The sequence below is a fragment of the Colletotrichum orchidophilum genome, assembly GCF_001831195.1.
Source record: "Colletotrichum orchidophilum strain IMI 309357 chromosome Unknown Scaffold_23.1, whole genome shotgun sequence".
NCBI classification, from domain to species: domain Eukaryota; kingdom Fungi; phylum Ascomycota; class Sordariomycetes; order Glomerellales; family Glomerellaceae; genus Colletotrichum; species Colletotrichum orchidophilum.
In genome coordinates this window covers 194,791-217,495 of record NW_019172979.1, presented here as the reverse complement: position 1 = coordinate 217,495, position 22,705 = coordinate 194,791, and the positions used below count along the sequence as shown (strand labels likewise).

General features: G+C 52.9%; 10 protein-coding genes across 10 annotated transcripts; 8 read left to right on the top strand and 2 right to left on the bottom strand.

Moving 5' to 3' along the window:
- Positions 1-1,869: 1,869 nt before the first annotated feature.
- CORC01_03767 (uncharacterized protein) lies at positions 1,870-3,453 on the top strand (the record flags this gene model as incomplete). The annotated part of the gene is made up of 5 exons (XM_022615416.1): positions 1,870-2,482; positions 2,553-2,670; positions 2,773-2,837; positions 2,892-2,922; positions 3,030-3,453. 5 exons carry the CDS (start codon positions 1,870-1,872, stop codon positions 3,451-3,453), a joined length of 1,251 nt encoding a protein of 416 aa, XP_022478081.1.
- A 309-nt stretch (positions 3,454-3,762) lies between these two features.
- CORC01_03766 (abscisic acid ABA receptor) lies at positions 3,763-5,030 on the bottom strand (the record flags this gene model as incomplete). The annotated part of the gene is made up of 2 exons (XM_022615415.1): positions 3,763-3,973; positions 4,033-5,030. The coding sequence occupies 2 exons, from the start codon at positions 5,028-5,030 to the stop codon at positions 3,763-3,765; spliced, it is 1,209 nt and encodes a 402-aa protein (XP_022478080.1).
- Positions 5,031-6,623: 1,593 nt separating this feature from the next.
- CORC01_03765 (uncharacterized protein) lies at positions 6,624-7,361 on the top strand (the record flags this gene model as incomplete). Its single annotated transcript, XM_022615414.1, has 4 exons — positions 6,624-6,707; positions 6,767-7,003; positions 7,061-7,160; positions 7,222-7,361. 4 exons carry the CDS (start codon positions 6,624-6,626, stop codon positions 7,359-7,361), a joined length of 561 nt encoding a protein of 186 aa, XP_022478079.1.
- Positions 7,362-8,044: 683 nt separating this feature from the next.
- On the top strand, positions 8,045-9,614 carry CORC01_03764 (uncharacterized protein; the record flags this gene model as incomplete). Its single annotated transcript, XM_022615413.1, has 5 exons — positions 8,045-8,365; positions 8,423-8,586; positions 8,660-9,095; positions 9,160-9,418; positions 9,481-9,614. 5 exons carry the CDS (start codon positions 8,045-8,047, stop codon positions 9,612-9,614), a joined length of 1,314 nt encoding a protein of 437 aa, XP_022478078.1.
- Positions 9,615-10,116: 502 nt separating this feature from the next.
- On the top strand, positions 10,117-10,398 carry CORC01_03763 (uncharacterized protein; the record flags this gene model as incomplete). The annotated part of the gene is made up of 1 exon (XM_022615412.1): positions 10,117-10,398. The coding sequence occupies one exon, from the start codon at positions 10,117-10,119 to the stop codon at positions 10,396-10,398; it is 282 nt and encodes a 93-aa protein (XP_022478077.1).
- Positions 10,399-12,236: 1,838 nt separating this feature from the next.
- CORC01_03762 (MAC1 interacting protein 1) lies at positions 12,237-12,940 on the top strand (the record flags this gene model as incomplete). The annotated part of the gene is made up of 2 exons (XM_022615411.1): positions 12,237-12,510; positions 12,648-12,940. The coding sequence occupies 2 exons, from the start codon at positions 12,237-12,239 to the stop codon at positions 12,938-12,940; spliced, it is 567 nt and encodes a 188-aa protein (XP_022478076.1).
- Positions 12,941-13,150: 210 nt separating this feature from the next.
- On the top strand, positions 13,151-13,387 carry CORC01_03761 (uncharacterized protein; the record flags this gene model as incomplete). Its single annotated transcript, XM_022615410.1, has 1 exon — positions 13,151-13,387. The coding sequence occupies one exon, from the start codon at positions 13,151-13,153 to the stop codon at positions 13,385-13,387; it is 237 nt and encodes a 78-aa protein (XP_022478075.1).
- A 2,292-nt stretch (positions 13,388-15,679) lies between these two features.
- CORC01_03760 (uncharacterized protein) lies at positions 15,680-17,158 on the top strand (the record flags this gene model as incomplete). The annotated part of the gene is made up of 1 exon (XM_022615409.1): positions 15,680-17,158. The coding sequence occupies one exon, from the start codon at positions 15,680-15,682 to the stop codon at positions 17,156-17,158; it is 1,479 nt and encodes a 492-aa protein (XP_022478074.1).
- A 265-nt stretch (positions 17,159-17,423) lies between these two features.
- Positions 17,424-18,398, bottom strand: CORC01_03759 (uncharacterized protein; the record flags this gene model as incomplete). The annotated part of the gene is made up of 1 exon (XM_022615408.1): positions 17,424-18,398. One exon carries the CDS (start codon positions 18,396-18,398, stop codon positions 17,424-17,426), a length of 975 nt encoding a protein of 324 aa, XP_022478073.1.
- A 1,875-nt stretch (positions 18,399-20,273) lies between these two features.
- On the top strand, positions 20,274-22,512 carry CORC01_03758 (copper amine oxidase; the record flags this gene model as incomplete). The annotated part of the gene is made up of 4 exons (XM_022615407.1): positions 20,274-20,561; positions 20,615-21,505; positions 21,558-22,038; positions 22,130-22,512. 4 exons carry the CDS (start codon positions 20,274-20,276, stop codon positions 22,510-22,512), a joined length of 2,043 nt encoding a protein of 680 aa, XP_022478072.1.
- Positions 22,513-22,705: the final 193 nt, after the last annotated feature.

Below are 22,705 nucleotides of genomic sequence, written 5' to 3'. Positions count from 1 at the left end.
GACAACCCCTATGCTGGGGGGTTTTGCGGCTAGTGCAATAATTGAAAGCTACTGAAGCGATCGACACCAATATTGATGTTAGAAGCCTCACATTGGAGGGACTTGCGATCTAGACACATAATTTGATAGAGACCGGTGCAAGCAAAGTAGTCCATGAGCCTCATTGGAATGCTGTAGCGAGTCCGACCCTATTACGGAGGCTGCCCCGGGGGCCGTGATAGCATCCCCGTCAACGTTGGCTGTTCTCGGTCCGAACCGCCCACCTTCAGTTGTGCATGCGGAGCAGAGACGGGCATCGGCGGCCACCGACCTGTTCACGGCGACCGGCTTTAGAAAAAGACCGAGAAGGCAAAACTTGAGGTTGCGCTGTCTGGTGTTCGTTTCAAACATGAATAAACTTCATGGCGTGAAGGTAGGCCAATCAGTCCGTGGTTCTCGGCTACAGATGGCTTCAACCTGGATGAGGTTCGTGAGGCTAACCCTGTCTCCAACGCCAATTGTTCCCCCTTTCTGCGACGTCTCTTTTGAATACTCGACCATCGCCAATGTCAGAGGATGCCCTGAGTGCCACATGGTTTTCAGAGCCTTGACCTAGAAATAAGCTTTTCTCGCTTCTATTGTCCCTGCATAAGGACCATCTTGAGAAGTACCTACCGCATGTAACTCCAAGCAATGCTGAATGCGGGGAAAATTCATTACCACGGCAGATGGCTCACTAGGTAGTGTGCGAAGAGTTGTAATACGATACATGAGGTCACAGTTGGACTGAGCGATCCACGACAGATGCGATTCCATGAGATTGCCGAAGGAACACACTCGCTCTACCCGTACTCGGCAATTACTAGGGACCGAGATGCTATCACACATGGAGGGTCCAGACCCTTTCTGATGTCAATCTGAATCCGGTGAGCTCCTTCTTGGACACGTACAAACCATGGACTTGGCGAGCGCTGGCTTTGTGTAACCTTGGCAAGTGCGTAGACAGGAACGTGACAGAGTGATGAATCGTGCCTTGTCTTGTGTAACATACCATGATACCAAGGACACTGGTGCAAGCCAGCCAAACCTCTCTTCAGCCAGTCATGAACAGTCGACGTCTCGCAACGTTAGATCAATCGGCTAGACCAGCTCGGAGATATCCCCCGGAGCGACCGCTTTGCGTCCGGTCTAAATGGAATAATAAGAGACAGCATATCCGATATCTGGTATCGGCGCGTCCGACTATGTCCTCAGTATCGGACCGCAAACAAACATCGTCAAGCAAGTGCTGACGTTACCCCGCGGTCGCTTCTGGACTAGCTCTGTCTTCCACGTCCCGCTGCATGATATGTACTCGCGATCCTGACTGCCGCGATCTAAATTTGGTCCTTTGTCAATATCGGAAATGATGGCTTTTCGGCAACTCGGATATCTGGGTCGACTGCCGTTTGCGGAATGACCACTAACATTTATTCGCAGCCATCAGTCTATTCCCCTTGGCGGGGAGACTTCTTCCCGCCCGAAGAAGCCGCGCGCCAGGCGACCCAGGCTAAAGAAACAAAGTTTTCTCTTACCCAAACACAAAATCAGATGAGGGCGAATAAACTCACCCTCAGACACTTGTCTATGACCTATCGCCTCTGGCTGCTCAGGTCCCCAAGATACTGGGCTCGATCTCAACTTCCTTCTAGAACAGGGTTTCGACTGTCGATCCTGCTCTTACAAAGTCGCGCGCACCTGCGTCTCCCCCTCTTAACTTCGTTCCCCAAACCTTTTCTCCCTTTTTGGCCGTCCCGATTCATCGTGTCTCAACTGTCAAAATACAATCCCAATGTGGGAATGCCATGTTTGCTGCTGACTCAATGAGCGAATAATCCTGCGCCAGCGCGTATGATGTACTCATTGTACAAAACGATAACCAGAGCGACGATACCACCGTTTCCCATTCTCCCGCGCGACATCGACCCTTCCGACGATGTCATTGACAATCATGATATCAGCACCGTAATCGTGGCAACGGTGGTTCCGATAACCATCATATCCACGTTATTCGCGTTTGCGCGGTTTTTTGTCAAGGGATGGGTCCAGCGCCGGATTCAGTACGACGACGGGATCCTCCTGGCGGCGGTGGCGGCGGGGTGGACGGCGACGGGAACGACGCTGAAGGCTGTCGCGCTCGGCAACGGGAAACACGTCCATATGCTCACCGATGAGCAGAAAGAGGAGACCCTGAGGTGGACGGTATTATCTTTCGCGTTTGGGATCATTGCGCTGGCTTTGCCAAAGCTCGCCGTTGTCGCGCTCATGAATCGACTCCTCAAACCGAGACGACTTCACCGACTTTTCCTATGGGCGTTGGGGCTTCTATGCTGCGTGGGATTGTTCGGCAACGTGATTGGGCTCTTTGCCCAATGTCCGCAAGAAGCTGTGGTGAATATAACATACACGACAACCGCCTGTCTGGGTCCGAAGAGAGCGGTTGCGTACTCGATATCGACAAGTGGTGGGTTGATACATTCCCGACATAGGGGTCAACAAACGACGGACTTACTGACATACCCTGGCGAACCTAGGCATATCCGCTGCTACGAATGCTTACCTCGCCACCTTTGTGGCACTCTCCGTTCGAAGGTTGAAGATTGAACGAAGGAAGAGACTGGCTATAACGATCGCTCTCGTGCTGGGCCTGCTGTAAGTCTATCTGACGGCGACATGAATCCGCAGCCACGGCTTGACAACATACGTCAATGCCACTCCTCAGACACTCGAAAAGAAAACTAACATGCCTGCTAGAGCATTATTTACGGCCTTATTCAAGTGCACGAGGCTGAAGTCCCTTGGAAGCCCCGACTTCACTTGTGAGTATGACGCTTCTGGTGGTCCTCGACCGTCATCGCTGACTGTGAATTTAGACGATTCAGCAGATCTTGTAATTTGGACCAGGTAAGATCTCTTGGGATGAATCCAACACCACGCTTCTCAGAAAAAGGATGACGATCAAAGAATCGCTTTATCAATGCGCATGAGATGGTGGCTAACAATAAATGCAGCCTCGAAGCGGACGTTGTCGTCATCGCCGCCTGTATCCCGGCCTTACAGCCTCTGGTGGATCATCTCTTTCCAGGCCACTTCTCAACACCAATCTCGTCTCCAGTTATCCCAGCTTCGCGGGTCTCTACCGCCTCACAGAGGAAACTTTGGCCTGGTCCTACAGGTGGCGACTTGGAGGCCGCAAGAGATTTCAGCCTTTCGACCCAAGGCCCCGAGATGATCATGGTCGAGAAGGAGTTTGAAATTGCGTACACCAGGACTACGGTGAAGAGGTCCTGTACGTCCGACACATGGATTTCAGAATTGCCGGATGAGGAAAAGTTCCGGATTGTGAAGGATCACGGGCCTGACGGATCAGTAATGACGACGGTGGTGGTGAGATCTGCGACACGTCCGCCGGATCATCCGGCGTTTCCACCGTAATGGCGGCACGGACGATGGCAGACGACAGCAGACGACAGCAAATGAGACTAATACCCTTGTAATATAAGCATGACCGAAGTAGCGAATTAGCCCACGTGCACATTTAGAGTTGTAGAAATGAAACGAGTCAAGGTACATCCTTGAGACGATACCTTCAACAGTTCGTCCCCTTTTTCTAAAGCTATCACAGATTGGCTGTTATGTTGACCCAAAGTAGGGTTTGAAAGGACCAAAACTAGCGAAGTCTACTCGTCTTGCTGATTCAGATGTGCGCTCCACCTCGCTGCGTGCTACACCTGACCCGTGTATTTACACATCGGTGTAGAGAATGAATCCGGGAACCTCTTCCCCGCAAACCATCCACGTCCAAGCTGCACTGGGCCAGTAGTCGAAAAATGTCGCCAACCGCGCCCCGTCTTCAGGCGGGAACAGCGTCTCATCCCGCTTGTGCTCCTCGGCAACTTTGGACGGCAGCGACCAAGCGAGGAAGTGGTCCCGTCGTTGACCTGGCGGGAAAGCACTGGTTCATAGTGTGAGTTCTAGGTTGATGGCCCGAAACCGAACGCTTTCAGTACTCACAGAGAATTCCCCAATGTTCCGTGACACAAGCATGGCTCTTTGCGTAGCAGCCCTTCTTTCCAGATGAACTCCCTTCCACTTTTGAGAGCTTTTCCGATTTTCTCCTTCAAGTCTGGGAAGAAACGCTCAATGTGCACCAGCGAGAGAATAAAACCTGGCGCCCCGTGGCAAAACTGAGTGAGACCCTCGTAGATCGTATTGCCTGGGTCGTCTTTCGTCTCCCAATTGCCATTCTCTCGCTGTATCTCGAGCTGACGTTCTATTGAGCGGCGGATCATGGGGTTCTCCGCTAGTTTCGGGTCCGTCAGTAGGAGTTGAGTCAAGATGCCGATATCACCGTGAACGGCACCGATGTAGCGCTTCCCGCGCCACGTCCACAAAGGCCCTGCGCCAAGTGTCTTCTCAACGATCCGGGATTTGACGATGGCGAACTGACTCGCTGTCTCCGGTCTCTGGTACACCTGATTGTCAATTCCATTTCTAGCCTGAAGGAAGGGCACATCGACACGTACCGAGAACTCAACAGCACGAATCATGTACAAGATTCCGGCATAGCCAAACAGGAGCTCGTATGGGTGATCATCTTCGTCTGCAAGCCTTTCTAGCACTTCTCGAAACTTTGGCGCCTTTGTTGCATCCAAAATTGTGGCCACCGCCCAAAAGGCAGCGCTCTCGCACGCGAGGCCGCAAGGGGCCGAATCCCCTCCCTCACGCTCGACAGCCGCATAAGAAGTTGCCCACTGCCGGAGCGACTGGCCTTGAATTTTGATCTCGGGATACGTTGCATGGATTCTGAGAAGTAGATACGCCAGAGAGGTCGGACCGCGAAAAAAGCCTCTACATTGGTCTTGCGTGTAAACTCCAAGAGGGGGGTTGGCACTGATGATGTGAGTCAACGCCTGTTGAACACGAACCTCTGGGTGACCTGGGTGTATGAATGAGGCATATTCCTGCAATGAAGTTGGGGTTGGAATATAGCGCGGCTTATCCAGAGACATCTTGATGGTGGTTGATCTCTGAAATCTTCCTCGAAACTGTTTCTATGAACTTGAAGTATAGACTGTCTTCAACTCCGGCTTGTGGTTTAGAAGACTGTTTAAGCTCCAAGTCAAAGTACAAAGTTGTATGAGTCTGACCGAAGCAAAGGTACATGTACGTTATCAGCCAGGCAGCAACGCGGGGATTCAAAGATGACGTCAAAGGCATGCGTGCGTTTGTCAGCATTGCAGATAAGAGTTGAAATTGCGCAGAAACCAATTCTGGTCCTCAAACGAGTTGTAAATTAAGTCAGCTATGAGCGAGGGTCAGTCTTTCACTAATTAGTGCACGCCAAATGCGGTTGTGATTACTCTCTACTTAGCTTTGGGGCAAACCTTCAGTAATTTGCAAACTAGGGAAATAATGTATTTACAAACAAAGACGTTGCATTGTTTGAAACGCATTTTAGCAAACGAAAGACTTTTTACCCTGTTGCGATATATATAGCCCTCAGTAAAACCAGCGCGCGCCAATCGTGGCCGAATATGATATATCCGGGCACGAGTTAGGTAAAAATGAAAAATACGAAAGCAATTTACATAGCACAGGTATACACTGCAAGCTTCCTCTGCATACCTTGCACTCTCTGTACTCGTCCTTAGAGGATGTTTTCTTATTATTCAAGGCAAGCATGAATCGACATGTAAGTACTCAGGTATGCGATGATGCAATCATGTCGCTATTCAACAGTAACCTTTGTTTACCACAGCCTCAAAGTCAGAGTCAATATGGCTGGCGTCTTCTATTCAATAAAATTCTGGGAGTTGGTTGACGCAGGATACCTCTTCTAATACCCATTCTACATAGTGAGGACAACGATTTCGTGAGCACAATAACCCAGGGCTAATCATCCGTGTTAAGTCATTGAAGCTTGAGCTGCTCTTTAGAGCGATGGCACCTGCACTCTTCCAACAGTCTATTCAGTGATTTCTTCGTCCCTGAACCTCGTAGACTCTGCATCGGTATCTTAGCATACCTTGGTAGTGTACATGGAGTGTTGGAAACATGCTCTCTCCCAAAGTACCAAGACTTCCACGATGCCGGTGGCCCGCCCTCAAGTCTTGGCATAGAAAATTCATTGCCCATGTTTCATGCCCCTTTTTCTCTATAGTACTAGAAGAACCCCGGGTCCCTTTCTTCTCCCTCTCTTCCGGACTCTTTCAGGAAATCCCACCAATTGTCCCTGCCTTTTCCTGATTCTGCGGTTCCACCAAGGGGTGTAGTGGATTACCAGTGGGCTTTACCAAGTGCCGCATGTTAATCAACTCAAGGGCATGATTGGCGACTGTCACCCTGTCATTTGTGGAGAATTGACGGAACATGGGGGCTGCCACACGGGCAATTGATTAAACAGCGGCAGATTTCTGCTTGCCGTCGATCCATCTGACACTTTAATCTTGATCTCTAAACGTACGACTAATTTGGGGAGAGAGTCTCAAAAGACTTTTAAAGGTCTACGCTCGGAAGTTCGGCTTCCATCTCTGAGCAGTCTTGCGCACTTTGGTACCAACACAACTCCACGAACGGCACCACTTACCCGGTTTCTCTCCACAATGTTGTTTACGCACGCTATTCTTGCGGCTCTGGCTGCCGGTGTCTTTGGACATGGTGTCGTACAGACCCCGGAGCCCAGAGCGGTACGTTCCGGGACCGTGCCGTCTTGCACCGGAAGCACAAGCTAATACATTGGTTGTAGGCAGGCGCGAAGCAGGAGGAGCTTTGCGGAACCGCAGTAACCAACAAACTCGACAGCGATACCGCCGGTCCTATCGAAAACTCCCTTGCGGTGGCGGACGCCGACTACAAGTGCAACCTGTACCAATGCCGTGGCTACCAATATGAGGACAACGAGGACAACGTTCGCGCCGTCAAGGCCGGAGAGGTTATCCCCTTCCACATCGACCTTGTTGCCGGTCACAGACCGGGACACGCCGTGAGCTTGAGTCCCGCACATTGGCGATGAAAGAGCAGAGGCTGACAGAAGTGGCAGAACATCTCGGTGATCGACCTCGCAAACAACACCATCATCGGCGAGCCGCTCATTTCGTGGTCTGACTGGCCGACTACCGACCCCGATCCCTTGGCTGATAGTGAGTGGAGCCAAGCTTCAGCTACGCTGCGTGTGTGTGTCTCGCACTGACAAAGATACAGCTGACTGGAACATCACCATCCCCGACACCCTGGCATCCGCTTGCGACGTGGGTGGCAAGTGCGCAATCCAGTGGTTCTGGTACGCCGAAACCAACAAGCAGACTTACGAGAGCTGCGTCGACTTCTACATTGAAGCATAGACTTGAACTATGATGAAGGATCTTTGGGGAGTTTCGAAGCGCATTGATGACTTCACGTTGTACATATTTCCCCCTTACACTGTACATGTATCTGCCATAGACAAGTATATACAAACAAAGAACTCTACTTGGTTTCATGCTGACAGGATCAGCATGAATCAATCCATCTAAAGGTCAATGACTATTCAAATGAGTCTGGGACTGTATCCGAGTTTCATTTGGTTTGTAGTAGGCGCTGTAGTTCGAGACCTTACATGTACCTTTCAGAAGCCGGAACGCTATATGCTATCAGGCGACTATAAGCTTAAGTCCGTTCCGCATACCGTTGGAGTAATGCTATCTGGCGCGCATATATATATATATATATTTAGCCTTGTTCAATAATTCGACGACCGGGCCCGGTCAAATCTGTCCGACTTGGGCCTAGTCCGTCTCGCGGTGATCCGCCGGTCTGCCAACGGACTCGTCTTCGGCCCGTGGCTAGTGTTGAGTGTGGGGTACAGGGGCCGAAGACCTCGGTCGCAGCCGGCCCCGCACTCACAGAAACTGTCATCATTAACAAGGTCGAAAGGCTGTCCATGTACTTTCGCTCTAATCATTACATGTTTACATGTAATTTTTGAATCGTCAATTCTCAACTTTCGCCTTCGTCTACTCCGTTCACAGGATTGCAAGTCAGCGCCATGTCTCAGGTTCCATTCGCAGATCCACCATGGCTGAGAGGCTTGCCCTCACCTTACTTCAACGATTCACACCGCAGATTCCAAGTTGCCTGCCGAGAGTTCCTCGACGAAAACTTGCATAAGAATGCCCTGGAATGGGAAACAGCGGAAGATGTGCCATCTGATTTGTTCAGCAAGTTCGCCCAGGGCAATTTCCTAATCCCGGCATTGCCGGCGCCCTTACCCGTGGAATGGCTGCACAAGTTGGGAGTCACGCATATGCCCGGGCAAGTACCGGTGGAGGAGTGGGATACTTTGCATACCATGATTTACTCAGATGAGGTACATTTATCTGGTTATTCACGCCTTTTTGTGCAATGCTAACGTGTTGATTTGCAGATGAGTCGCTCCGGACTAGCTGGACCTCCGGGTTCGTTGACTACTGGCATGGCATTCGGGGTGCCTCCTTTGCTGCACTATGCAAACGCCGACGTGCAGAATAGATTCCTACCTGACCTTCTGCTTGGGCGAAAAAGAACCTGTATCGCGATTACTGAGCCCGAGTATGTTAGCCATGAAGCTCCCCAAGTAACCTCACGAGCATTCATGCTAACCTCCTCAACTCAATGATGATAGTGCAGGATCAGACGTCGCCAATATCACCACAACAGCTGAGCTCAAAGGCAATGAGTACATCATCAATGGCGCCAAAAAATGGATAACCAACGGGTTCGTCGCCCAGTACGCCACGCTAGCCGCTCGCACCGGTGGTGAAGGCTCAGGAGGGAAGGGCATCTCGCTGCTAGTTGTTCCACTTGAGAATCAGCCCGGAGTGAGCAGGAGACGTCTGAAGGTCGCCGGCCAAATTGCGGCCGGCACCTCTTACCTCGAGTTTGACGATGTTCGGGTGCCGCGAGAGAACCTGATTGGTCGGGAAAACGAAGGCATGAAGTACATCATGCACAACTTCAACCATGAGCGGATGTCCATCTCGGTTGGTGTTACGAGGCAAGCTCGAGTGGCTTTGAGTTCCGCTTTTGCGTATTGTCTGCAGCGCAAGGCATTTGATAAGGTATGCACGCACGAGCGCATTTCTAGAAATCATGGAGTTTCTCGACTAATCGCTCTATGCAAAGACTCTCATCGAGCAGCCGGTGGTTCGTCATCGGCTGGCCAAATGCGGAGCCCTACTTGAGTCACAGTATGCCTGGGTCGAATCCTTTGCGTTCCAGCTATCCAAAATGCCAAAGAAGACTGCAGATGAAGAGCTTGGTGGGTTGACGGCCTTGTGCAAAGCCAATGCTGGCATTGTTCTCGACGAGTGTGCAAGATGTGCCGTGCTGCTGTTCGGCGGTAACGGTTATACGCGTACAGGCAAGGGGGAGATTGCAGAAAGTGAGTGTTACTCTTGTATGATAACGCACAGTGTATAGACTGAGCTGACTTTGATGCCCTAGAAATCTACCGCGAGGTTCCCGGCGCGAGAATACCTGGCGGAAGCGAGGATGTCTTGCTGGACTTGGCTATTCGACAGTTGACGAAGCGATTCCGAGCAGAGACCGAGAAGGAAAAGTTAAAGCCCAAAATGTAGTGAGCCAAATAAAGCAATCGTTTCTGTCGGTCAAGTTTGAGGATAGAGCTGTACAAACTCTTTCCATTCTTGTATTGTTGACAATTATGGCTCGGAATTCTTATCGGGACCCAATCAACAGATGTGCTTTCGAAAATTAAATGATGATACAAAACTAAACTTATTCTCTTGTCCACAGAGGCTTGTCCACAGAGGACAAGTGGAGATCAGAGCCGGTCTTATGCGTTACTTCATATCGACCCCAAATATAGAGTCTCGGGGAGAAAGTAGATCATCAAAAGTCCGAACCGACATTTACTTTGGGGTTTTCTACAAACCCGTCTACAAGGAGCAATTCAGCCTGATTCTTGACCGTCTGTAGCTAGATCTAGGAGCTCGAATATCTTGTGATGGGGTGAACTAATTGTCGCAGCTGTCGCTGGGGCTTGCCTTCAATGTCTTGAATATCCTCGAGACCAAGCCAGACGACTTTCGGACGATTACAACGCAGACTCTGGTCTTCATGATCACTGCCTCGGTACTGGGGAAAATCAGAAAAATGCAGGAAAGCCAGTTCACCTCAGAGCAATACACTGTCAAATGCACTACCGAGCGATGGAGAAAGTTTGTGGTACAAAGGCTATCCAGAACCTACCAAATTATCGGCCGACGCGCCATCCAGCGCGCCATCGCCCTTCTTGTCGAGGCATGGTCGCGTATGGATTTTGAGCCAATGACTGAAGACCAAGTGAAGATCCAGGGGTTGGGGGGCGGGGGCTACCCACTAAGTCCACTGGATAGATAGACGTCTAAGAGGCGGAAGGGCAGGAGACTATTCTCGGTCAGCTTCGCCATACATGCCTTCACACGGTTGTAGGCACGCTCCTGCGGTCGTCTCTCTCGTTGGTGACAAAGAAGCGCAATCAGTGACACTCTTGATCTAATTGAGACGAGAATAATGACCAGATAGTTCAAGTCTCACAACAGGTTCGTCGTTCTTACTTCTCAGTAAGAAAATATTTCTGGAGCATATATTATGAGCCAAACCGAAATGGTCACATCAGGTAGTAATTATTTTGGAGGTCAAAGATGTAAGCAAAGGTGGCTCATGATAGGTCAGGTGTATGCAACCATATTCATGTAATCTCCGAAGTCCCTCCCAACGTTTTGTGCGCGGGAACGTTGGAAGACGGATGTGAAAGGCGCAAGAATACTGGGCTGACGGCGTCTTATCCCATAGACAGGAGCTAATTTGATGAGTGCGCATATCCTTCCCGAGTTTGCGCCATGATTCTCTCATTAACGATGTCGGAAGCTTTCTGTGATGATCTCGTCCAACCGATCGGAGTTGTGCTGGGACAATGTCTTAACAATCTGTTAGCGGCTCCTTTGATATTGCGAATAATTGGTCGCGCTGGTGAGGCCTAGCACTAGCAGCAAGGAACTTCAGTAAGCCATCGGCGAGCCCTTTCCAATGGTCTGGACGGTCAATTGATGTAAGTAAGCTTCTCCAGGTCATGATTGGTTCGCCACCTCGAAGCACCGTCCTCGTCCTCTTCGTTCCGTCAGGATCTCTGCCACCACCTCTCACAAATACGAGCTGGGAATCCAGAGCAGATCACGATCAAATGTTTGTCGCGAGCGCCATCTGCCAGCCTCGGTCCATTCGAGGTGGATTCGGCCAGCCAGCCCATCACCTGCACAACAAATCACATCGCCAGGGTATGTCTACTCAACCCCTGCCACCCCAAGTTGATATAGCGCGGCCAGTGCCTCTTCCTGGTCGGGCCGGCGTCCAAGACTTGGGCAAAAGCTCGCCCATCTCTGCGGCCACCTCAGGCAAACGATTCGTTCGCGCCTCCGAAAAGCTTAAAGAGGAACACCTGCGACCTGCCGTAGTGCCAGGGCCAGAGATCAGCACCATCCCCTCTCGGGCATCCCTGTCGATTCCCCCGCGTCTTGCCCCATATCGGAAGCATCGCCGACCCCAGACCACCCCGGGGTCGACTGCGGGGGAAAGTGGATGAGCAGAAGTCGGCCGAGAGAGACCGCAAAAGGAACGACTACAAGGGAAAAAATTTTGGTGTGCTGGTATATGGTGGTAGTGTGGGTGACATCCTCTCCACAAGCGTCGTATTAGCGATGATATTCCCATTCACGGTTCCACGGACATGACCTCATGCCGACCAGCCGCCCGCTGGCAGCTACATGTGAAAGCGACAATCTGTGAGGGAAATTAGATAGCTCCCGAGGAAGCTAGCTGAGCTGTAAAGTGCAGCTGAAGGAAGCCTGGCTTATTGGTCCAAAGCTATGGGTTCGTATGTATCGCGGGCGACGAAAAACAAACGAAGTGACTGTGTGTCCCTTTTCTATGTCCCCGTTCCCATTCCCACCCTCTCCTGCATGGGGTTTTCCTCCAGTCTCCTCCACAGAGAAGCTTGCCACCCTTCTTTTCATTCCTGCATGTATCCAGACCCTCAGGAACGAATTGGACGCTCTATCTCCATGTTCACCAAGACCCCTTGAAGCATTCCTCGTTTCACCATCTCCCAATTCAACCAAACTTCACAATCGCTTAACCAATTATTCTTGGGCAAGGAGGGCAGACAGACAGAGGGAGAGAGAGAGAGACCATATATCATGATGAAGAGGAACATCATTCGTCTCTTTGCCGGCGCGATCTTGCTGGCGAGCGGTGCGGCGGCGGCAGAAAACTGCGCGAGTGTCGCCGTCACCGCGATTCCTTCCTGCGCACAAAGCTGTTTCCTCGAGGGCGCGTCTTTCGTGGGCTGCGACAGCCTCGACTTCTCATGTCAGTGCGGAAAGGAGGCGGCTCTCTATGCTGCTATTGAACCTTGTGTTGCAACCGGCTGCCCTGCTGCGTCGTTCCAGGCTGTCATCAACGGAGCTTCATCTGGTAAGTTTTGATCTTTTTTCTATAATTCATACTTCCCACGAATCTGTTGTCATGGGCCGTTTTTGAACATGCGGCGCTCAACTTTGGTTGGATCACTCGGCTAACAAGAGATGAAGTGTGTGGTTGTGCCGGCGCAGGAGCGGTCGGTGGCTCAACGGTATCCGGGTCTTTCGTCTCGGCCATCTCGGGCTCCGCGATCGGTTCATCGCCGGCGATCGCGACAGCTACGCCGTCTGCAGCCGCTGGAGGTTCTGCGTCTGCCTCAGCAACGCAAGGTGGTGGTGGCGGAGACACATGGAATCCCCTTCCCACCTCTTCCCCGTTCTCGACCTCGTCGCCTGTCAATGCTGCCGGGCGCCAATCAAACTCAAACTTTGCCATGCTCGTAGCGGTTGTCGGAATGGCGGTGTCCGTTGCGGTAGCTCCTTGAATCAAAGCTGGGTCAGACGAAAGGTCAATCTCGAAGAGATTGACGGTTTCATTGAGAATAATTGCCAGATGAGACCACGATAGTCTGTTGTCTTCCATTATCACTTCTTCTTCACAACATTACGATTTACATCATGACTTATGGACGGATATACCCAGAGGCCGGCGACCTACATACTCAGCCCGACTCTTCTTCTACCGACGACCTCACATGACACAGCTCACCCAATGCTACTTTTTCGACAGGGAAGAGTATACTCAGGTCACAACCATCCGATTTTCCAAGAGCACAGGATCTCCAGGGCCATCACTAACATGTGATGAGCCGTTGCTCATATCTTGGACCAATGACAGGCTTGCGAGAGGGAGCTGTCGCGAACGGGGTCAGTTATTTAATCCTAATTATAGATTATGCATTCATCGATCTTTAAGCATCTTCATTGTATGATTGAAGCCTGTGCTCAAGCAGAGCAAGGTTGCTCACAAAGTTGAACCTGGACACCGTGTCACTCCTTACGCTATAATAATGCAAGAAATTTGAACCACAAAAGTCACCTCTCTTTCCTTCAGTACTTCATGTTCATCTTTGCAAAATTGGAAACTACGTCAATCTGTAGAACTTTTCGAACACCAATTGATTATATGTGAGGAATGACGCTGTGGACCGTCACGCAAGTCCTGGATTGGCGACTTGTCTTGTCATCATTTACATGCTGCTTGTGAAATTGGACCGTAGTATGGACCTTTCGGTACCATTGTTAGGGTATATCTTGAAGCAAAGTTTAAGTAGACCGCCAAGTAATCAGTGAATTACTTCAAGTCGACCAAAACAGAAGCACAAAAAAACGGGCTTATGCCTTGGGATTAGTCCTGGCACTGAACACCAGTCCTCCTGTGATGCACAAAACCTGTAGACGTAATTTAGATACATAAGAAGGATTCTGAGGATTCTGACAAAGATGAAGAATATCATACAAGCAGGAGTGCGTGCGTCTGGACGAGCCAAACAGCTTTGACCGTTCATAGATCGACGCGAGAGGAGCCAGCTGCCGATGCGATCCTGCCGGCAGCATTTAGTACGCGAAGGAATGTTGAAGATCTCTTGTCTGATAACATCCCAGTTACTTGGGCAATTGGTCGGCATATGAATATGTCTCTAGCAAAGCCGCGGAGTTGGTAAGGCAACCGTAACTGTTTATTTGCGATGTCAGCCCGCGAATACCATTGCCCCACGGTTTACATTGACGAAATCCAGGCAGTCAGTCTTGCCATTGCAAGGCCAGTATTTTCCATCATAAAAGCATGTCTGGCCATATCCGTCACGCCCTCTATCCGATGCCAATGAATGCAAGATGGAGATATTTCCCTTATGGATCATGTCCGCAACGGTGATCGAAAACTCATCCGAATGATGAACATCTCGCTGCCTGTGACGATTCTCTCCAATTTTGTGTCCAACGCGCAATCATTCTCAAGCTGGACCGCAACTAATCTCAAATTCGGTGGCGGTTATGTGAGCACCTTCTGTGCTCAGCCATTGTGTCTGACAGCTCCGACTAAAGCAATGGCCCTGAGGTGATGGTTACTGACTGAAGGAATTGACACTTTGCTCATGACATCCCGAAAGCTTCAAATCAAAAGCAGCAATTAGCTTAGAAGCCTAACAAAGATTACTGGTAAAAACTTGGACAATCCAGTAGACACTATCTATAACGAGACTCCCGTCAGTTACCCAAAGGCCTGATATATCAATCTCAAAATCAGGAAAGCCGTCCTCACGCCAGGTAACCACACCATCTAGACGCAGCAGTATCGAGATTATCTTTGACGTCACATTTACCATGCATTCCCCACGCCATTCCCCAGTTGCACTATGACAAGCCCGAGTTCCGTCTACGCCTCGGTGCCGGATAGCGAGGAAGGGGGGTGGGGGGCAACTTGATCGGCCCATGGGAGACGGGAGACATAGCACGGCCCGGGGCCGATCGGGGAGATCATAAGTCCAACGGAGGACCCGCAACCTGCGCCGAGACATCGCATTCGGAAAGCTATTCATGTTGCCCCACGCTCGGGTTTGCGTTTTCCGGGTCCGTCTGTCCTAATATCATCATCCGATCTCATGACCCTCTAGAACGGATCAACAACCGAGGCACATTGGGAACTAGGTCAATGCGTACGGGGTCTCTTGCTTTTGCAGTGGCGTTTCTCCGCATCCGCGGACGCCCGTAGGGCCATGAAGTGTGGTCTATACTGACAGTTAACCCACAGTTGACAATTCAGTCGCGTGAGGCGGGAATATGCAGTGCACCCTTGGCTGTTCCCCCTCAACCAAAACTGCATGTATGAATCATAGTGTCTTGACAGAGTATGTAACGCGTCTCTGAAGCGGATTTTCAAGCGCGGGGCCCGAATAAACACCGACCCCGGACCCCCCTCCCTCCCGTATGTCACTGTTTGCTCAAACAAGACGAGAAACAGGCTGGTCAGGTTCGAAGGTTTCATCCCAACTCGCAGCCTCGGCAACTCTGAGCTTTGGCAAGTCTGCATTGCAAGTCTGCATTAGGAAATCTGAGCGTAGGACCCTCGTTACGGTCGGACATTGGCTGGTTGAGATGTAAGAGGTGGGTATACTTTCGCGTAGTTGATGCTTGTAGTATGAATCATACAAAAAGAAGATGAGCTCCCTGTTCAACGGCTGGGACCGTCTAACAAGATCACGAATCCTCTCAACACCGTCACAATGGCGCCAAATCAACCCTCAGACTCTCGCATTGATGAGATATACGACTATGTCATCGTCGGCGCCGGCATCTCTGGCATCAACACCGCATACTACCTCCACGCCCATGGGCCCCAGAACGCAAGCTACGCCGTGCTAGAAGGGCGCCCCAGGATGGGAGGAACATGGGACCTCTTCCGATACCCGGGGATCCGATCCGACTCTGACATCTTCACCTTTGGCTTCTCATGGAACCCGTGGAAGGGCGAGAACCCCCTCGCAGGCGGGCCCGAGATCTGCGCCTACCTCGACGAGTCGGCGTCGACGCACGGCATCGACAGGCACATCAAGTACAACCACCAGGTCGCCTCCGCGGACTGGAATTCGGCGACGTGCAGGTGGATTCTCAAGGTGACGGTCGCCGGCGGAGAAAAAGTCAAGACGATCGCGGCGCGGTTCGTGGTCCTGGGCACGGGGTACTACGACTACGAGCAACCCTTGGCCGCGGTGATCCCGGGCATCGAAAAGTTCGAGGGCAAGGTTGTCCACCCGCAATTCTGGCCCGAGGACCTGGACTACGTCAACAAGAACGTCGTCATCATCGGCAGTGGCGCGACGGCCGTGACGCTGCTGCCCAACATCGCCACGGACGCCGCGCGCGTCACGATGCTCCAGCGGAGCCCCAGCTACATCATCGGCATGCCCTCCCGTAAGGCGGGCCTGACGCGGCTCCTGCTCTCCACGTTGCCGATGAGCGTCTCGAGCCGGATCTTGCGCGTGCAGTACTTTGTGCTCTCGTATTTTCTGTATTACTACTGCCAGTGGTTCCCCGGCGCCGCACGCCGGTTCCTGCTCGGCGCCGCGCAGAAGCAGCTGCCGCCCAACATCCCGCTCGACCCGCACTTCAAGCCGCGATACAACCCCTGGGAACAACGTCTCTGCGTTTGTCCGAACGCGGATTTCTACCAGGCGCTGCGATCCGGCAAGGCGGATGTCGTGACGGACGTGATCGAGGAGGTGACTAGCTCGGGGATCGTGTTAAAATCCGGGAGAGTTCTCCGCCCTGACATCATTGTGACGGCCACGGGGCTGAAGATTAGATTCGCGGGCTCGATTTCCCTCTCGGTAGACGGCGTTCCCGTCGATCCAAACTCAAAGTTCGCCTTCAAGGGTTGCATGCTCCAGGATATGCCGAACATGGCCTACATCTTTGGGTACGCCAACGCCTCGTGGACGCTCGGCGCGGAGGCGACCAGCTCGTATCTGGTACGGTTGTGGCGCGGCATGGAGAAGAAGAAGGTCAGGTCGGTGACGCCTCTCCTTGAGGATCCGAATATGAAGCAAAACGCGATGATGCCGCTCAAGTCCACATACGTGCGGAAGGCGGGCAAGGTGTTTCCCAAGGCTGGATCGGGGCGTTGGGCGCCGAGGAAGAATTACTTGATCGACTTGTGGACGGCCATGACGACCGATGTGTTTGCTGGGTTGAAGGTCCAGTAGTTGTCAGGGCTGGCGTTGGTCACTCGACTGATTAATTCGAACAGGAAGGCTAGTTGGAGTATTTGTAACGAAAGCGTCTTTTTGGTTCGAAGTCTGAGTGCCTCACTATAGCGAGTGTTGTCTTTTCGAATTTGACGATTGGCCTCTCAATAGACCATATGCTGTAATGCTCTGGAAATCTAATGCGTCTACCCATCTATAAGCAACTCTCGCTTGATCTAGTCAACCGACTCCTAAAAGTGCTCTCCCTGTCACTTTGATCCCGCTACTCCGGTTGGCCATCAGCCCAGACAACGATATTCTTCGGCGGATCCTCCAACCCGTTGAAGAACGCAACAACATCCTTGTTGCTATACCGCATGCTAAAGTGCGTCAAAATGAACGTCGTCTTGGGCCACTTGCGCACCACCTTATCCAGATCCTTCCACTTGGTATGCTTCGTCTTCTCCGCCTGGGCGTCGTGCTCATCATATAGGAAACTGCACTCGGTAATGACTACCGGAATGCCCTGCGCCAGCCACTCAGGCTCAGCAGCCAGCGTCGAGGCTGTCGTGTCGCCTAGGAACGCAAAAACCGGCGTCGTCACCGGCGCCGTCAGCTCCACTCCCGATTGCCTCATCTCCTTCAGCTCCGGGCCGGGAAGGGAGGTGTATTCGGGCTTCAGCTTATGCGTCGTAGTTCTGAAAACGTAGCCCACGGCGGGTACATTATGGTCACACCGGAACACGAGGGCGTCCATACCCTTTAAGCGTCTCAGCGGCACGACGTCGCCGTGCTGAACTGCCGTCGTCACGTGCGTGCCCAGGAACGCCCTCTCCCCCTCCGTCCTCCCTTCCCCATCGATGCCTTTGCCGTCCACCTTGAGCCCCACAGCCTCAGCGTCACTGCTCGTGGTCAGACCGCCGCGGTTGAGGAGGGTTTTGGCGAGGCAGAAGTCGTCAAAGGCCTTCTTCATCTCGACGGGGCAGAAGATGTCTGGCGGATCTTCGCGCTTGGTGAAAGCGGGCGCGAGGAGGCAGTGATCCGAGTGTCCGTGTGTGATGAAGATGTGTTTTGGCCGCAGGTTGTTCACGACGAGTCCTGCATCGAGGAGGAGGTTGAGTTGGGGGATGACGAAGGAGGTGTGCCATGCTGCCCGAGACTTGCCGGTCAGGACGTATTGGTGGTACGGTTTGGGGAAGCGCCATTCAAGTATCTCGGACCGGCTTGACTGCGGGAGAGGAGTTGCGAATGTGGCCATAGTAGTTTAGGTGGTGAGTGGTGTCTTGACTGGGTGGGTAAGGGGAGTTGAGAAGGGCGGCGTCGGGACCGGGGCCGGGGAAATCTGGGGCCGGGGCTGGCCCGGGGAGGGCTTTTGAGGGTCCGGAAAATAAAAATATCCTAATGGGAGTTGATGCTGCACAATCTTGATCATGCGGCTAGGGCCAAGGTCTGATATCCTGGGCTGAAAGCTCTCGCAACTGCTCCTCAGGGTCGTCGAAACGCTGTGTAGCCGAGATGTCCCGTCAAGATTGATGACTCTTAAGCTTGACGATGACTTGGAAAGTGGAAGGGCGAATTGAGGCTGGTGAAGACAGGGATCCAAGTGTGGCCAAGCAGCAGGTCAGACGGCGTGGCTAATGATGGCCGACTCAACGTTGATCAGATCAAAGTCACAATCATCGAGCGCAGCGCTGGCAGAGATTTTGCTGACGTCATGTCGCTGTCCAGTTAACTCCGATACATCGGACATTGTACTAACACAACCGCCTCTACCACCGGCTTCCTGTATTTGCTGTATTGCTGCAACTGGTCACATCTTTTAATGATTCTACAGGGTGCCAATCACTATCGACAAAGAGGTTCAGACCGCGCTGCAACGTGCCTGGGTTTCATGCATCCGTCGCGTGGCTGCACGGTACATGGCATCACACCGCAGGGCGCTATAACAATGTCGATGCATAATTCGTAGGCCTGGTTATTCCGTCGTCAATGACTTCAAAAGAGACAGATATCCTGCCGTAGGGATCGGGTCTCATACAAGGTCCTATCGTCTAGCTGGCTCCTCGCACTTTCGCACCTTCGCAGCTTCGCACTTTTGGGCAAGAAACGGCCTAGTCCTATCGGTGATGATGAGTTCCAGGTTGCCTTAGGTAAAGCGTTCGACGATGACAACTCACAGCCGGGTCCTGAGTGGCCAGAATACACCGCTAGACCCGATTGGGATATTTTACCCGGCGTCTGCTGAGTGGACAGAGCAGTCAACGGTCGCCCGAACCTGTGTTCCGAGCAGGTCCCCACCTGAACAGCCGTACAAACCGACACCTCCGGTCCCGGAGAGTGGGCCTCGAAGGGTCCACCTCTGATAAGGACACCCGGAGCGCCAGAGCTTATCGTGTAGGTTTTCCCCATCCAGCCCCTCGTCTCGTCTTTCCCCCCCCACTTCCTCCTCCTCGTTTGTCCATAGGTAGGAAGTCGCAGACCAAGACCGTCTCCCCCGCGCTTGAGCTACCTAGCCTACGTACACTGGTAGAGTTCCTTGGAGTTCCTAGAGTCCCTGAAGGCAAACCGTCGGAAATTCGCAGCTAATGCACGGTGTGTGTGCGACCCTCCTTATCGGGTCAACCAGACGAGACGTTGACTACGCCTTACATTTTGCACCGCAATTCCAGATGTGTCTTATCAAGCAAGCTCCGAGAGTTCTCCACCTAAGGTAGGGTTTCCAATGATTTGACTTATCGAATCGAAACGGCTTACAGCGCCTTTGCTCATTGGTATGACGCGCCGCCTCGGTTTGGCAAGGTACGGTGCAGCTCGTCGTTCGAACGACCCCCAGAAACCCCATGGGCTTGCATTGCCTGATCCGGTTGGCCTTGGTGGGATGAGTCGCGCATCGCATGAGCACGAGAGCGCGCCTATCTGCGCGCTCCTAGTCGGAAGAAGAGGGGTGGCTCATTCTGAGTATCCCCTTAATCGATTTGGAGATACGGATATAAGCTCGAGCTTTATCTAGAGCTCGGCATTGCTCGATCGCAGCTTTTTCGATATTCCTCCACCCTCGCCATTGACCTCGCAAGATTTCTCAGTGAAGAGGAAAACCGTACACCACACGCAGAACCCTCACATCACAGACACTATGGCACCGCCGCACCCTCTAGATCCCCTCTCTTCCGCAGAGATTGAAAAGGCCATCGCCGCCGTCACCAAGGCGCACGGCGACGTCTTCTTCAACGTCGTATCCCTCCATGAACCCCGCAAGGCCGAATTGACGACATGGCTCGCTTCGCCCACGACAACAGCCCTCCCCGCCCGCATCGCCGATGTCGTCGTGATTGCAAAGGGTGGCAAGGTCTATGATGGACTCGTTGATCTCGCCTCGGGCGCCATCACCAAGTGGGAGCTCATGCACGGCGTGCAACCCATTGTCAGTCTGTCCCCGTCACACTTCTCTCGACACCAAGACTAACACCGCCACAGATCACAATGGAGGAGCTCCAAATCGTTGAACACATCTGCCGCACCGATGCCAAGGTCATTGAGCAGTGCGAGATCTCGGGCATCCCCAAATCCGACATGCACAAGGTCTACTGCGACCCCTGGACCATCGGCTACGACGAGCGCCACGGCAACACCGTCCGCCTCCAGCAGGCCCTCATGTACTACCGCCCGGACCCGGACACCTGCCAGTACCAGTACCCCCTCGACTTCTGCCCCATCTACGACGCCGACAAGCAGGCCATCATCGCCATCGACGTGCCCACGGTCCGCCGGCCCCTCAGCAAGGCCGCCCCCGTCGGCTACCACCCCGCCGCCGTTCAGAAGCAGTCCGGCGGCTACCGCACCGATCTCAAGCCCATCAACATCACCCAGCCCCAGGGCGTCTCCTTTCAGATGCAAGGTCGCCAGGTCTCTTGGCAGAACTGGAACTTCCACATCGGCTTCAACTACCGCGAGGGCATCGTCCTCAGCAACATCACCTACAACGATAAGGGCAACGTCCGCCCCATCTTCTACCGCCTCTCCCTGGCCGAGATGGTCGTCCCCTATGGCAACCCGGAGCATCCGCACCAGCGCAAGCACGCCTTCGATCTGGGCGAGTACGGCGCCGGCTACATGACCAACAGCCTGTCCCTCGGCTGCGACTGCAAGGGCGAGATCCATTATCTCGACGCCGAGTTCCCCACCCGCAACGGCGGCGTAAGGACCATCAAGAACGCCATCTGCATTCATGAAGAGGACAGCGGTATTCTCTTCAAGCACACCGACTTCCGCGACGACTCTGTGATTGTCACCCGCGGCCGCAAGCTCATCATCCAGCAAATCTTTACCGCCGCAAACTACGAATACGCCATCCAGTGGATTTTCCACGTGAGTCATCCTAACTGGCCATTACAGCAACACGTAGCTAACACCTCACCAGCAAGATGGCACAATCCAGCCCGAGATCAAACTCACCGGCATCCTCAACACCTACTCCCTCAACCCAGGCGAAGACACAAAGGGCTGGGGCACGCAAGTCTACCCAGGCGTCAACGCCCACAACCACCAGCACCTCTTCTGCCTGCGCGTCGACGCAAACGTCGACGGGCCGAAAAACACCGTCTTCGTCGCCGACGCCGTCGCCTCGGACGCCCCCGTGGGTTCCCCCGAGAACTACTACGGCAACGCCTTTTACGCGAAAAAGACCAAGCTCGACACCACGGGCAAGTCCAGGACCGATTATGACGGGTCCACGAGCCGCACGTGGGAGATTGCCAACACGGATAAGTTGCACCCTTATAGTGGCAAGCCCGCTAGTTATAAGTTGGTGAGTAGGGAGGTTCCCGGGTTGTTGCCCAAGGAGGGGTCGTTGGTGTGGAAGCGTGCTGGTTTCGCGAGGCACGCCGTACACGTCACAAAGTGTAAGTCCACCAAAAACCCCCCCTTTCCTCGTCTTGATTTCTGTCAGACTCTTGGTCGACGGCGGGCTGACCAAACCCCCCCGAACAACAGACCGCGACGACGAACTCTGGCCCGCGGGAAGACACGTCCCCCAGACCTCGGGCGAGCCCTCCTCCGGCATCCCCGAGTGGATCGGCGACGGTACAGAGTCCATCGAGCAGGAGGACATTGTCCTCTGGCACACGTTCGGCGTCACCCACATCCCCGCACCCGAGGATTTCCCTGTCATGCCCGTGGAGCCCATCACGCTGCTGCTGCGGCCGCGCAACTTCTTCGCGAGCAACCCCGTCATGGACGTGCCGCCCAGCTACTGCAGCACGCCGAGCCAGGTCGCTGCCGGCAAGGGCGCGCTGGAGGCGGCGGATGGGGTTAGTAAGCTTGCCTTTACCCAGGGGGGAGAGTCGTGCTGTGCGCCGGGGAAGAGCAAGCTGTGAAGTGGTTTGGTGGATGACAGCGGAGTTTCTATACCAACGAATTTTGGATGAAGCGGTTGGAAGGAAATTTTGGGCATGCACATAGTATAAAATAGCAATTTGCATTTGATAGCGTACGGCTGCTTCCATTATGGACTTTACGAACGAACCTTTCCACAGTGAATCCTCTAGCAGTTTGGACGAGCAGTCCACG